Source organism: Mauremys mutica, chromosome 8 (assembly GCF_020497125.1).
Source record: "Mauremys mutica isolate MM-2020 ecotype Southern chromosome 8, ASM2049712v1, whole genome shotgun sequence".
NCBI classification, from domain to species: Eukaryota; Metazoa; Chordata; order Testudines; family Geoemydidae; genus Mauremys; species Mauremys mutica.
Window position 1 is genome coordinate 69,254,759 of NC_059079.1, and position 15,216 is coordinate 69,269,974.

General features: G+C 45.8%; 1 protein-coding gene across 2 annotated transcripts in view; it reads left to right on the plus strand.

The window, feature by feature from the left end:
* DDR2 (discoidin domain receptor tyrosine kinase 2) overlaps positions 1-14,171 on the plus strand; it is a 150,133-nt gene extending 135,962 nt beyond the window's left edge. For both annotated transcript variants that reach the window (XM_045027695.1, XM_045027694.1), the window contains 2 exons: positions 8,409-8,558; positions 10,797-14,171. In XM_045027695.1, coding sequence (XP_044883630.1) covers positions 8,409-8,558; positions 10,797-10,934 — 288 coding nt within the window. In that variant the 3' untranslated portion in view covers positions 10,935-14,171. The remainder of the gene's footprint in view (positions 1-8,408; positions 8,559-10,796) is intronic.
* The last annotated feature ends 1,045 nt before the right edge of the window (positions 14,172-15,216 follow it).

Sequence of the window (15,216 nt, forward strand, 5' to 3'; positions counted from 1 at the left end):
GTGGAATGACTTCCTCAAATGGTCCTTAGTCCTGCTCACCCCAGCATGGCCACTAGGGTGATCGTGGGCTAAGCTCAAGAGCTTTTGCCTATACTTAGTTGGAACTACCAAATGTCTCTGAGGATGCCAGTCCTCCTTGTGCCCACCAGAAAGGGTCTCCTTGTGTAAGAGTTCTTCTACAACAAATCTGGACCTATTAGAAGAGCTGAGAGGTGGTGGGTCGCTCCGTGCCACTGTCCAAGCTCCCTTGAATCTTTCATCCACTTCCTGCTCTGCCTGGAACTGCTCCCTTAATGCTGGAGACATTCGTTCCTTGCTGGGTTGTGAACTTGGGCTTAGTCCCAGTGGAAGAGATGCAGGTGATGGGGTTGTTTCCATTGACTGTGAACCGCTCTTCACTGGTGCACTAGATGGTATTTCAGGCTCCGGTTGAGCCTCTTGCACCGGTTTAGCTGCTGCTGCAGGTGCAGGCTCTGTGGCACCCTTTGGTGCTGGCTCCCTTGACTCTGGTGGGGTTGCAAGCACGGGCTCTGGTGCTGACTGCTCTGCCAGTTCTGATCCTTGGGCTGGTTCTGGCTGGGTTCCAGGAACTGGATCTACAACTGCTGCCATAGACTCTGGTTTGGAGTTTCATTCCACTACCTTTGGCTGGGTCCCTGTAGGAGGCTATGGAATGGAGTTAGGTGTAGAGCCTGTTTAGCCTGGCTGCAGGTAACCATCCCCACCCTTTTTGTTAGCCTTACATGGTTGGCTAAGTCTTCTCCCAGCAGCATGGGAATGGGATAATTGTCATAGACTGCAAAAGTCCATATTCCTGACCAGCCCTTGTACTGGACAGGCAACCTGGCTGTAGGCAAGTTAAAAGAGTTGGCCTTAAAGGGTTGCACCATTACTTGGGTCGATGAATTTGGGGCCCACCAGGGATTGGTGGATAGCTGACACCTGTGCTCCAGTGTCTCTCCACGCAGTAATCTTCCTCCCGCACACACTCATAGTTTCCCTTTGCTCTGGGGGTATTTGCGAGACATCTGGGCCTGAAGGCTCTTTGTGATGAGTTATGGTTGGCTGGTGCTCTTGGGGCAGTTGGCCTTCACATGCCCCAGCTCGTTACATTTAAAGCATCGCCCAGCTGACTGTGGGCTGGGGCGAGGTGGGTGATTGGACAGTGGGGTGGTGAGATGATAGGGCATCTGGGATCTCCCTGGCTATGTGGAGGGCTCCTCTTTGCAAGGTGGGGCTTTGGGCTAACCCTGATGGTGGGGGTTTGTCTTGGGTTGCCCCTTCTGATATCCACACCAACTGCTACTAGCTTTCTTCTTCTCTACCACCTCCACCCATTTGGTTCCAATCTCCCCTGCCTCAATTACTGTTTTGGGCTTTCCATCTAGGATGTACCTTTCTATTTTCTCAGGAACACCATTTAAGAACTGATTCATTTGCATTAGGAGAGACAGATCTTCCAGAGATTTAACACTTGCTCCTGATATTCAGGCATCTCAATTTTTTACAATATGGTAGGCATGTTGGGAAAATGCCATGTCTGGTTTCCACCTTAGGGCTCTGAACCATCGACGGGCATGCTCAGGTGTTAGCCCCATTGTAATTCTGGCCTTTTGTTTAAAAAGTTCGTACTCATTCATGTATTCTTTAGGCATTTCAGCTGCCACCTCTGCTAAGGGTCCACTGAGCTGCGGCCTCAGCTCCACCATATACTGGTCTATAGGGGTGTTGTACCCAAGGCAGGCCCTTTCAAAATTTTCTTAGAAGGCCTCTGTATCATCACCTACCTTGTATGTGGGGAATTTCTTGGAATAGGGAGCGGTACCTGGAGAAGGACTGTTAGGGTTATCTGGTTGATCCAGCTTAGCCTTTTCTAGCTCTAACTCCGCCTCCAAGCGCTTCGCCTGCATTTCCGCCTCCAACTGATTCGCATCTCTTTCTGCTTCTGCCTCCAACTGCTTCGCCTGTCTCCTCTCCTCTGCTTCCAACTCCAAGCTCTTTGCCTCTCTTTTGTCCTCCGCTTCCAAACACATCTTTTGTAGGAAGAAATCCCTGTTTTCCATAGTCAGAACTCGGTCTGGGTTAAGGGCATCCCTCCAGCTTGACACCTGGATCTTGGTCGGGGGAGGGCTGACCCTTCCCTCCTGGGAAGTTCCTGGTCCTCCATCCCCTCCCTTCATTTCCGTCATGGAGCTGATGTGTGGGCTTGATCTGGGTCTGACTTCTCCATGGCATGCCACTTTGGGAAGACTGATTGCTCTAGGGTTTCCATGCCTGACTTCAACTTCAGGAACAGGCTGCCATATTCTTAGTGTAACGATTTTGTTGCCACAAAGCTAGAAAAGAAAAAAAATAAACTCCTTGTTGGACTCCCTGGCTCCTTTGGTATGCCTGTTCCCCCTCAGGCAGCAAAGAAAAGAAAAGAAAAGAAAGAAAAACAAAACAAAAAAAACCTCCCTAGCTTTCAAGCAGTCAGAAGGAAAAATGTGTCCTTTTCAAATCCTGAGGTCTGTGCTTCTAATTCAAAATGATCCCACCGCTCTGCCACTACTCAAATGCAAAAAACCCTCTTTGAACTCAGGAAAGAGCACTTGGGAATTCCTCCCTGTGGGGTACCCTTTCACACACACCCCCCACACACCCCGGAAGAGCTAGGAAAGAAAACAAAGGAAATTAGCTGTGGCTATGAGCTAATCAAACAACATGCACAAACCAATTAGAACACCAAAAATCCAATCCTGTTCTTAAAAAAGGTAAATTTTATTAAAAACAAAAAGGGAAAAAATGCATCTGGAACTTAGGCTTTTTGCTAGATCTTAAAAGAAACAATTACAAAAATTAAGCACCCAAAATAGCTTTCTTGGGGGTTCATCTTAAAGGTTACAAGCAAAAAAAGCATCTGGGGTTAGCACAGAGGAGATCCACAAGCCAAAATAAGAAATAAACCTGATTGTGTCTATCTCATAGAGCTGGAAGGGACCCTGAAAGGTCATTGAGTCCAGCCCCCTGCCTTCACTAGCAGGACCAAGTACTGATTTTGCCCCAGACCCTTAAGTGGCCCCCTCAAAGATTAAACTCACAACCCTGGGTTTAGCAGGCCAATGCTCAAACCACTGAGCTATCCCTCCCCTTAAATAAACATTCCCTATCCAAATTATTTCTTCTAGATATGGAAGATACTTTTTTATATCTGGTTCAAACCTTTCACAGCCTTTCTGTTTATAGCGTTGCAGCTCCATGTCCCTGCAGCCCAGAGAACAACATACAAAGGGAAAGTTTCTTTCCCAAATTTAACTGTTCTAGCCTTCCCATTGGCTCTTTTGGTCAGATGCCCACTCCTTTTCATTTACCTGTGGGCTTGTTAACCCTTTACAGGTAAAGCAAGCAGAAAAGCTAACTGACTGGCTAGGTGTCCATCAAAGGGAGCTCCCCTCAACACACACACACTTCATTTATCACAGCCTGACAGGCAGATCTTGGCATTTCTCATTCAATGCTTGTGTTGATCTATGTGATGCATATACAAAACCCCACACTGGCATGGAAGGAGTTAAAGGACAGTGCTGGGCCCAGCTAGCCCCACCCCTCCAACTGGAGACAGCCCAGCTGGGGAAGAGTACTGACCTACCCTGCCAGCGCCTGGCAAAAGAGACTGGAGACGCCTCCCTGAAATACCATGACTGTGTGCTGAGCCTGGCTGGGGCTGACAGTTCAGCTTCTTTTTTCCTTTTTCCTTACCCAGGATCAGAAGCAAAGGGAGCAGTTGGCAGAAAGTGTCCCCAGGGAGTGTAACTTGTCCCCCACCCCCCGGGGTCAATGCAGCTGACTCTCTTAGGGTCCAGGGTCAGAGACCAGTGGAGTGGCAGGTCTGAGCTCCCCTACTGCTACCCAGTGACTGAGTGGATGCTAAACACTAGGCCACCCAGCCCACCAAGGACCCTACTACTATCTATTAAGACCTGTGCATAAGGCTCCCATTGCCTACACAAGTACAATTCAAGAGACTGTAGCAGACCCACCTCATAGTTCTCCCCATTGTAAAAGTTAATGAAAGCCTGGCCAAACACATGTGTCCTGAAGCTCACCAGACCCTGGCTCTGATGAGTTGCTGGTGGGAGTGGGTTCACAAGGCATGGGCCCTCCCCTAGCAATTTAATGCCACCAGCCCTGGAGAGGTGAAACCTCTGGACCAGAAGAGAGATGCCCAGCAGTGGTTTTGTTCATGTGACATGGAGCAAAACAAGGTGTGATTTCTAATGCTCAGGGTGATCGACCACTGGAGCAGCTCACTTAGGGCTGAGGTAAATGGGTCTCATTTTGAAAGATCTCTTGTATCTCAGTCAGAGGCTATTGAACTCCAGGCAGGGATCTCTCACCTGTGAAGCTCAGATGAGTTGGGTCATGATGGGCCCTCCTGGCCTAAAGATCTGTGAAAAGAGGGAGAGGGAGGGAAGAGCTGAGAGTTGGAGAAAAACGTAATTCTGTCGGACGGGTGCTCTAAGAGCTATGTACCCCAAGTCCATTCAGTTCTCTCTTCCTCTGCAAATAGGAGGTCCACATGCCGATTGTGATGCTGGCAAACCAGCTCAGGTCAGAACCCCAAGCCAGTTCACTTGTGTGTTAGTAGATCAAAGTGTTAAATGTGTCCTCAGATTTTAATCTTCATGAAAACTAGTGGAATGTTACATGTATCATTTTCACTTGTCTGTTCCTGTTATAATGTAAAAGCAAACATTTTCATGGTGTATATTCTGAGACTAAATAACTCACCCAAGAAATCTTGTGAGATGCTAATGAAGGACTTAAGGACTTCAACAGAAAATGCTAATTTCAAAGCAAATTATGCATGATGGTCAGAGGTCAAAAGGCTAAGTGCATTCTTCACTCATCCTCATCAGAGGAAAAGGTCACATGGGTAGAAGATGCTGTCATCTTGCAAGCAAGACACAAGAAGTAATTCTTCCGCTCTACTCTGCACTCAACTGGAGTATTGTGTCCAGTTCTGGGCACCACATTTCAGGAAAGATGTGGACAAACTGGAGAGAGTTCAGAGAAGAGCAACAAAAATGATTAAAGGTCTAGAAAATATGACCTCTGAGGGAAGATTGAAAAAAATTGGGTTTGTTTAGTCTGGAAAAGAGAAGACTGAAAGGGCACATGATAACAATTTTCAAGTACGTAAAAGGTTATTACAAGAAGGAGGGAGAAAATCTGTTTTTCTTAACCTCTGAGAATAGGACAAGAACCAATGGGCTTAAATTGGAGCAAGGGAGGTTTAGGTTGGATATTAGGAAAAACTTCCTAACTGTCAGGGTGGTTAAGCACTGGAATAAATTGCCTAGGGAGGCTGTGGAGTCTCCAGCATTGGAGATTTTTAAGAGCAGGTTAGACAAAGACCTGTCAGGGGTGGTCTAGATAATACTTAGTCATGCCATGATTGCAGGGGTCTGGACTAGATGACCTCTCGAGATCCCTTCCAGTCCTATGATTTTATGATCTTGCTTTTTGGTGTGAAGGAACTATAAATATGGATTCAAAGAAAGATCCTTTTATCTCTGGATTGTTTGGATTCTAACAAGGCAGAATAACAGAATGAGAAGACAGAGATCCCCAGAGTTATTAGTAAAATTAGTTGAAACAATAGTAAAGAATAAAATTGTCAGACACAGAGAAGAACATAAATTGTTGGTCAAAAGTCAACATGATTTCTGTAAAGGGAAATCATGTCTTACTAATCTATTAGGGCAGGTCTACACTAAGGGCGGGGGTCGAACTAGGGTATGCAAGTTCAGCTACGTGAATAGCGTAGCTGAACTCGAAGTACCCTAGTTCGAACTACTTACCCGTCCAGACGCCGCGGGATCGAAGTCCGCGGCTCCAAGGTCGACTCTGCCACCGCCGTTTGCAGTGGTGGAGTACCGGAGTCGACCAGAGTGCGCGGGGAGTTTCAACTATCGCATCTAGATTAGACGCGATAGTTCGAACTCCGAGAAGTCGAACTCACCGCGTCGACCCGGCAGGTAAGTGTAGACTAGCCCTTAGAGTTCGTTGAAGGGGTCAACAAACATGTGGACAAGGGGGATCCAGTGGACATAGTATACTTAGATTTCCAGAAAGCCTTTGACAAGGTCTTACGTAAATTAAGTTGTCATGGGATAAGAAGGAAGATCCTTTTATGGATTGAAAACTGGTTAAAAGACAGGGAACAAAGGGTAGGAATAACTGGTAAATTTTCAGAATGGAGAGGAGTAACTAGTGGTGTTCCCCAAGGGTCAGTCCAAGGACCAATCCTATTCAACTTATTCATAAATGATCTGGAGAAAGGGGTAAACAGTGAGGTGGCAAAGTTTGCAGATGATACTAAACTGCTTGAGATAGTTAAGACCAAAGCAGACTGTGAAGAACTTCAAAAAGATCTCACAAAACTAAGTGATTGGGCAACAAAATGGCAAATGAAATTTAATGTGGATAAATGTAAAGTAATGCACATTGGAAAAAATAACCCCAACTAAACATGCAATAGGATGGGAGCTAATTTAGCTACAACTAATCAGGAAAGAGATCTTGGAGTCATCATGGATAGTTCTGTGAAGATTCGCTGCAGGGTGCAGCGGCAGTCAAAAAAGCAAACAGGATGTTATGAATTATTCAAAAAGGGATAGAGAATAAGATGGAGAATATCTTATTGCCCTTATATAAATCCATGGTACACCCACATCTTGAATACTGTATACAGATGTGGTCTCCTCATCTCAAAAAAGATATACTGGCATTAGAAAAGATTCAGAGAAGGGCAACTAAAATGATTAGGGGTTTGGAACAGGTCCCATATGAGGAGAGATTAAAGAGGCTGGGACTTTTAAGCTTGGAAAAGAGGAGACTAAGGGGGGATATGACAGAGGTATATAAAATCATGAGTGGTGTGGAGAAAGTAAATAAGGAAAAGTTATGTACTTGTTCCCCTAATATAAGAACTAGGGGCCACCAAATGAAATGAATGGACAACAGGTTTAAAACAAATAAAAGGAAGTTCTTCTTCACACAGCGCACAGTCAACCTGTGGAACTCCTTATCTGAGGAGGTTGTGAAAGCTAGGACTATAACAGGATGTAAAAGAGAACTAGATACATTCATGGAGGTTAAGTCCATTAATGGCTATTAGCCAGGATGGGTAAGGAATGGTGTCCCTAGCCTCTGTTTGTCAGAGGGTGGAGATGGATGGCATTGATCATTACCTGTTGGGTTCACTCCCTCTGGAACACCTGGCATTGGTCACTGTCAGTAGACAGGATACTGGGCTGGATGGACTTTTGGTCTGACCCAATATGGCTGTTCTTATGTTATTCTGAGAGATTTTGGGGAAACTGGCTGATTACTACATCTCTGCTATCATTTGGAATTACAAACTGTGACTCATCTGTTATTCTATTTTACCTGCTTTAATCTCTCAGCTCTCATTTTCTTTTCTTGGCTAATAAACCTGTAATTAATTTACTGTGGAATAGACTGCCAGCATTGTCTTTGGTGTAAAATCCAGGGTACCAATTGATTTGGGGTAAGTGACTAGCCTCTTGGGATTGGGAGAAACCTGATATGGTGGGATTTTAGGTTTGTGACCTTTTATCACAGAATTCAGTTTGGGTGGCAAGATAGACAGGATAGTCTGAGGGGACTGTCTGTGACTCCATGGTAAGACTGGGATAGTGATCCCAGAGTTCACATTTGTTACTGGCTTGGTGAAATCTAATTATGGAACACATCACCAGGTTAGGGGTGTCTGACCTGTTTTCTGACAGTCTGCCCTGAGGTTGGCACTCATGGCTGTGAGCGACACCCATAGGCGCCGACTCCGGGGGTGCTCAGGGGCTGGAGCACCCATGGGGAAAAAAATGGTGGGTGCTGAGCACCTCCAGCACTTTCCACCTGCCAGCAGGCCCGGTGGATCAGCTCCTCCCCCCTCATGCCTCCTGCCCACCGCGAACAGCTGTTTTGCGGTGTTCAGGAGCCTGGGAGGGAGCGGGGAGAAGTGAGGATGCACCATGCTTGGGGGAGGGGGCAGAACTGGGCAGGAAGAGGTGGGGCAGGAGTGGGGCCTTGCGGGGAAGGGGTGGAGAGGGTGAAGGGTCTGGGGCAGAGCTGGTGGGTTGAGCACTCTCCAGCACTTTGAAAAGTCGGTGCCTGTGGCTACACTAGACAGCATGACGCAGATCATGAATAAATCTGAATGTGAACAAGATCAGGAAACATGTCTTGGTGCTTCCAGTGGTTTCTGTTGTTGCCACCTGAATGTTTTCTCTGAGATGAGGGAAGAGGGATTGTCTATAGGGGAGGAGGGGAGAGTGTGTGTGTTTGTGTGCATGCACACGCATCTGTAATCCTGAGCTTCCTATCTCTGCTTTCACCCATAGGGAAAATTCACTACAGCCAGTGATGTCTGGGCTTTTGGGGTGACACTATGGGAGACCTTCACTTTTTGCCGAGAGCAGCCGTATTCCCAGCTGTCAGATGAACAGGTCATTGAGAATACCGGAGAATTCTTCAGGGATCAGGGGCGGCAGGTAGGAAATGTGGTGGGGAAATACATCCAAGGAAGGGACAGAAAATAATTAATTCAGGATCGGGTGGGGAGGAACTCATTCAACGTAACCAGCCCACAAAAAGCTTGGTTAAGGATAAGTTAAGCTTGAAAGTACAATTTCTATCAAAACCTTCAAAGGAAGAGCTCCATAAACTTTCAATTTCCAATGTAAACAGAAATACAATGTTAGATTTGCTGAAAATTCAGCGTTAAGGTCGATCTCACTTTAAAGATGAAAAAGGAGAGTACTGAAATGCCCAGTGCAGGTTCCTGCAGAGCCCTCTCTGTGCCTAGGTTCTTTGAGAATGTCCAGAAACAGAGAGGTAGTGTGACCCTTTCAGCTAGGGTGACCAGATAGCAGGAGTGAAAAATTGGGATGGGGGGGTAATAGGGTCCTAAAGAAGACAAAGCCCCTAATATTGGGACAGTCCTGGTAAAATCTGGACATCTGGGTCACCCTACTTCCAGCACACACAGGGTTACATTGTCAGTAACTTTCAAAATCAAGAGCACAATTTCCAAGACAACCTTGGCAGCTCCCCGCATTAGATCCCTTAGACTGAGCTACACCTGTGTTGGCAATAGAAACTCCCCTGGCTCCTGACTTCTTGAAGCCATCGCAGTCTGCACTGCCAAGTGCCTTCCTTCTGGGAGCAGTTATACTTCATTGCTCCCCCAGGCACACTAGTTTTTCATAAATTCCAAGGCTAAAATGGACCATTCTGATCGTCTAGTCTGATCTCCTGTGTAGCACAGGCCACAGAACTTCCCCAGAATAATTCCTGGAACAGATCTCTTAGAAAAAAAATCCCATCTTGATTTTAAAATGGTCAGTTATGGAGAATCCACCACAGCCTTGGTAAATTATTCCATTAGTTAATCACCCTCATTGTCAAAAATATATGCCCCTTGTTTCCAGTCTACAGTAGCAAAGTATCATTTAGGTATATTGTACCCAAATTCCATATCCTGCATTCTGGCACACTGCTAATGTGCTCTCTCTGCATTCAGTGTGCTTCATTCCCACCCAACATGCACAGCAATGGCTTGGAGATGGAAACACCCATTGGCATGACATACATTGCTGAGTATTTTCGGCATGATTCACACCCATCAGAGTCAAAGTTTCAGCCTCTCTGCAATTTCAGGCAAACATCTTTTTGGTGAAACTTTGTTGCTAGAGTTGTTTGAAATTTCCTTTGGAAAATGCAGTTTCATTAAAATCAGAACTTTTCACAGGAATGTGTTGATTTTGATGAAATTTTCACTGGAAAAATCTCTAAGTGAATCATTTCAGCTTTCTCATTTAATTTCAGTAATGTCAAAATGTTTTGTTTCAACTTTACTGTTTTGACTTTTGGTAAAATTATTTCATTTTAATAAAAACATTTTGATGTTTTGGAATTTCCATTTGGTGGGCAATTTAGACTTTCATTCCAATTTGGAAAGAAAACAAATACTGAAATGTTGAAATTTCCTGCAGAATGGAAATTCTGTTTTCTGACCAGCTCTCTTTGTTGCTGCAGCTGCATACATCTTATGATAATTTCAGGCATCTGGGTTAAGGTTTGGTGAAGTCAGCATGTGTGTGTGTGGGGAGGGGGGGGTTGTGTTGTTTGTGTATCCAAATCAGGATTATAATGGACTGGGAAGTTCCGACTTTATTCTTGAGTCCCCATTGCAGCTCCACTTGCAAAGTTGCTTTCATTGTATTTTTTTAAAATTCCAGTGCAAACTTTTTCATTCAGTGTAACCTTCCCCTGCAGCACTGGGAGCCCAGACCCAACCTGAGCTAGAGCATGAGCCAAAGAGTAAATAGGCTGGGAGCAAAAGGCTTCATCACCATTGTACCCTAACTGCTTTTGGTGGCTCATGCTTTCTGTGTTTGAGGCATTTTGCTGGATTGGGTCTGAACCCTCTGCACTGCACAGGATTGAGCCTTAGCACGATCTTGACTGCTCCCAGAGTTCAGAGGACAGTAGTAATTATCTGGGTAATGGGATACAATCAAATCTCTGCATTCAGTGTCCCATTTCTCTAGCCCGATACATTATGCATTTCACAATAAGTCTGGGACCTTTGGCTTTCTTTTACTATAATGGGCAACGGCCCCTCCATAATGAGAAATCAAGTTCCCTGGTGTGAGTTTGCTCTTCTTCCAGGCTGTCTAAGTATGCCATTAACTCTCTGCTTTTGTAATGTCTGTCTTGTTTTGAAGACATACCTTCCCCAACCTGCTCTCTGCCCTGATCCTGTCTACAAGCTAATGCTCAGCTGCTGGAGACGAGACACAAAAGATCGCCCCTCCTTCCAGGAAATTCACCGCCTCCTGCAACCATCAGCCAGCGAAGAGTGACACTTTGCTTCCCTTACACGTCCTGCTCCTCATTCCACCCCAGAAGACCCACCTGTAAAAACTGAAGCCACTTCACCTGGACTCACAACAAAACCTGGGCAGTGGGGCTTCTTCTACTGCACATTAAAAAAACACCATAAGCGGAGAAAAAAGTGAGAAGGAACTAAGCCTAGATCAGACCAAATCCATAGTTCATATGACAAGCTAACTCTGGAATGACAAAGGATGAACAAGGGTTATTGATAGATGTGGCATGTTCCTGTTTATCAGTGGATTCAGTCAAAGAGGATTATGTTTTCCCATTTTGGAAGGGGAAAAGTAAGGCCCATGTTCTCCATGAGGAGGCTCCTCGTGTGCTGGAAATGTATCTGTGGATGGGAGCACACACCAGGAAAGTGCGTGGTAAAGGGAGGGTATTTGGGGGATGTGCCGAGTGCAGGGAATGCAGGTGAGGAACACAGTGATGCAGGAGTTGCCACTAAAGCAGAGTGGGCTGTGCAATTACAAAGTGAAAACTGAACCTGTCTGGACACTTTTAGGCTTCAGACAGGCTAAATGGATTTAGCATTTGCCTGGTTAGGATTCCTCCCATCCTTGTTTGGTTACAGCCCGTTAGGGGAAAACCCAAACACATTGTGTAGTACAATGTGCCAGCTGCTGGGCTGGAATGTGTATCCTGCTTGGTAGGTGAACATTCCCACTGCAATGGGGGCATTGCTTTCTGAGGAGCATATGGTTTACTGCATCTGCTGCAGGACCAATGAGGAATGACAAGCCACCCATCTAGAGGACAGCAGAGGTGCCCTCTTCTGACCCAGGCACGGCCTCTTGAGAGGACCTCATGTCCCTGAGAAATGCATTCTGCATCTGCTGTTCATGCTATCAGGGGAGGGAAATCCTACAGCTACCAGATTAGTGAGGTAGGTGCTAGCTCTGCATTTCCTGAGAATCAGGGTTAGAGAGACGTTTTAGAACAAACATTTCATTTCAAAGGTTAAATGGCCATAATTGCCCAGTTCCCTCGCCATGTATAAACTCCCCCCCACAAGCTTTAATAAGTAAAGGAACAGGATGTTGCACTGCTCTGGATATCTGCCAGCACCAAGGGCTGCCACTAGCACCCACCCCTGCCTGCAGTAACCTTGAGTACCATGATAACATGGTTTGTTGTGAATACAATGCCTGGAGTTACCACTAAGGATAGCTTCTCTCCTGCCCACCCCATCTTGACACAGAGGCTCCCTTGGCATGTCATGTTCTATTCTAGGGCTTTGTCTGACTCCCAGCTGTGGTCTGGAAGGATTTCCAGCTGAAAGTACTTGGGACCAATCTAACTGTGGTTGGAGCTTCTATGAGAATGAATGTGCTCCCCTGGCATCCCCCAGATTTGGTTGCTGCATGAATGATTTGGGCAGCGTCCCTACTAGCGCTGTTTGCTCTGTCAGTTTCCAGTCAATGTACACAAAGGGACTTGCTGATGCAATGGGTGTGAAAGTGAGACCCTTAGAGTATGGAATACACCTCTGTTTCCTACAAGGATGCCTCTTATTTGCATACACACCAGTCCTTGAAATTCAACAGAGAACACAGTTGGTCTGATACGCTCATACTGAGATGCCCAAACCTCTAGCACTGTTTCCAGTATACTATAACCTAGCATGGATAGGGTAGGCGTATATGGGTGCTTTGCCTATGCTAAGTGAGCAAACCATTGCAGGGACATGGGCTGTGTGAAATAGTTGGCTGCCTCACTCGTCCTGACAGCAGCTGGTATGTCAACACAGCAGCTCTATTTGCATCAGAACCATCTTGGCTATCACCACCCAGAAAGACTTGCAATTGCAGTTGTACCAATTGCCAGGGTGTCTAGAATGACTCACGAATATGGGTGCCAGTCTCAGGGCAGTCTGTTAAGAAACAAGGCATGAACCCCAAACTCCTTGTATGTTCTGTACTTAGATTTCATCAACCAAGTAACAAATGTGAACTTCTCAACCATTGTAACAGCCTTAACTTGGAGTCACAGACAGTCCCCTCGGGCGCTCAGGGCTGTCTTGTCACCCAGGCAAGCCTGCCTCTGTGATAGATGGTCCCTTTACACCAAAAATCACAGCACTATTCAGGTTATTCCCAGTCCCAAAGTACCAGTCACTTACCCCAGGTCAAGTGCATCCTAGATTTCTCACTAAAGATAATGTTTGTAGCCAATCCTGTAATAAACTATCTAAAGGTTTATTAAAAGAAATAAGAGTTATTTACAAGGTTAAAGCAGGTGCCAAAAGATTATGATAGCTGCTATAATATGCAAGCTTTATATGTTCTTTAGGGCTAACTCAGCTGCGGATCTTTGCTTATGTTTAGGAATCTTTGCTCCTCAGAGTCCAAAAAGCATTTTTATTCCCTTTGCCTCTGAGTTCAAACTGATGGGACAAACATTTGTGCACGTCACCTCTTCATGGGTGTGGGGGGACCAATCAACAAGTCCACTGATGTACCGCAGTGGCTTGTCTTGTGTCTGCAGATCTTTTGTTGGGCAGAAGATGACACCTCTTGTGGTATACTAGTATTTCACACTTTTGTAATGCTTCTCTCCTGATGGTGGTGGGGGTATCCCAGTTTCATAGCAAACACTTTCATAGTTACAGAACAAATACTTAAATATTACATGGGATATAGATATTATAAGTGAGATAATACATGCAGCATCCTACAAGCATTTCATAAAGTATAAACTAAACACATTCTTATCACTCTAATATCTGTTTTAACCACCCTAACATACAGGTGAGTCAGACTGGTTTCCAACCCTGTATTTGTCAGTGTTCAGTAAGGCCTGGGCCCTTGCCATGAGCTGGCACCTGGTCTGCCAGTGTTACACTCTTACTTTCTAGGATTCCTCTGGGGGCTCATAGTGTTGCTGGGAGTGTGGGTAATTTCCCTGAGTGAAATTATGCATTATGAGGTGGAGTTGGGAGGATGGGCTGAACCTGGGCACATTCAGTGCTTGGGTGTTCCAAACTACACAGGGAACCAAATATTGCAGACTGCACTGGTGCAGCCAACGCTAAGCTAACAGCTTCATGCCAGACACTGCAAACAGTTAGTAGAATTTCCATTTGAGATGGATGTTGTTTGCAGGGCCGCCCAGAGGATTCAGGGGGCCTGGCCCCCACCGTTGAATTGCCGCCGAAGACCCGGCACTTCGGGGACGGGTCCCGGGGCGGAAGGACCCCCCGCCGCCGAATTGCCACCAAAGACCCGGAGCGGAAGAATCTCCAGGGGCCCGGGGCCCGCTAGAGTTTTCCGGGGCCCCCGGAGCAAGTGAAGGACCCCACTCCAGAGGCCCCAAAAAACTCTCATGGGGGCCCCTGCAGGGCCCGGGGCCTGGGCAAATTGCCCCACTTGCCCCCCTCTGTGGTTGTTCGCAGTCCTGTTGCAAGCTTAATGCATTCCAAGCAACAGTTAGTGGTGACATATTCTCAGCTAGTGTAGACTGGCCTTTGTGCGTGATGATGTGAGGAGAAATGTTCTGAGCCTATACATAAAGAGCAATCAGCACTATATTCTGTTTATTTTCCCCCATACAAATAGCAAGTACCATCAAAGAAATGATAGGAAAATAATTAAAATTGCATCAAGAGCAGAATTTGTCATTCCTGTATTCCCTGAAACTCCAAAAAAACAGAAAAGTTCCTTGGCATTTTTCTTTCCTATTAAAATGAAATCTGTCATTCAGCCTTAGCTGCAATCCCAGGCCCCATGGCCATAAAATCAGCCTCTGTGCACGAAGCACTTCCAGTCTTGGGCAGGTTAAGGCAAATGGCAAAGCTTTAGTCATGCTAAAAGCTGTTTAATCTCTCCCATGAAATGGTTTTTTTAAAAATAAATTAAAGGACCTTTCTGGGATCTCTGATCAGCATGGGAATGAGACTAGGCTCAGGAATGACAAAGAGTAAGGCTTAAGGGATTTCTTTCAAAGGCTAATTTGACTCGCTGGGTCCTGAGTTCTGGCAGGCTTTCCCTGCAAGGGTTGGTCACCCTAAACTACTAACATAGGGTATTTTCTTGCATTGCTTAGGTGTTTGCAGTTTTTCATAAAAAACCTCCCTCATTTTGGTGACAGACACATCTCAGAGTGTCCTAGCCCCCTTCTATACTGTAGGAACTGTCATTTAAAAATCATGCTTAAGCACAGTTTAAATGTGATTGTAGCCAAATGGGATTCTAACATGATTTGATTGGCCAGGTAACACAGACAGGGCCCTTCCTAGGTTAGGGAATG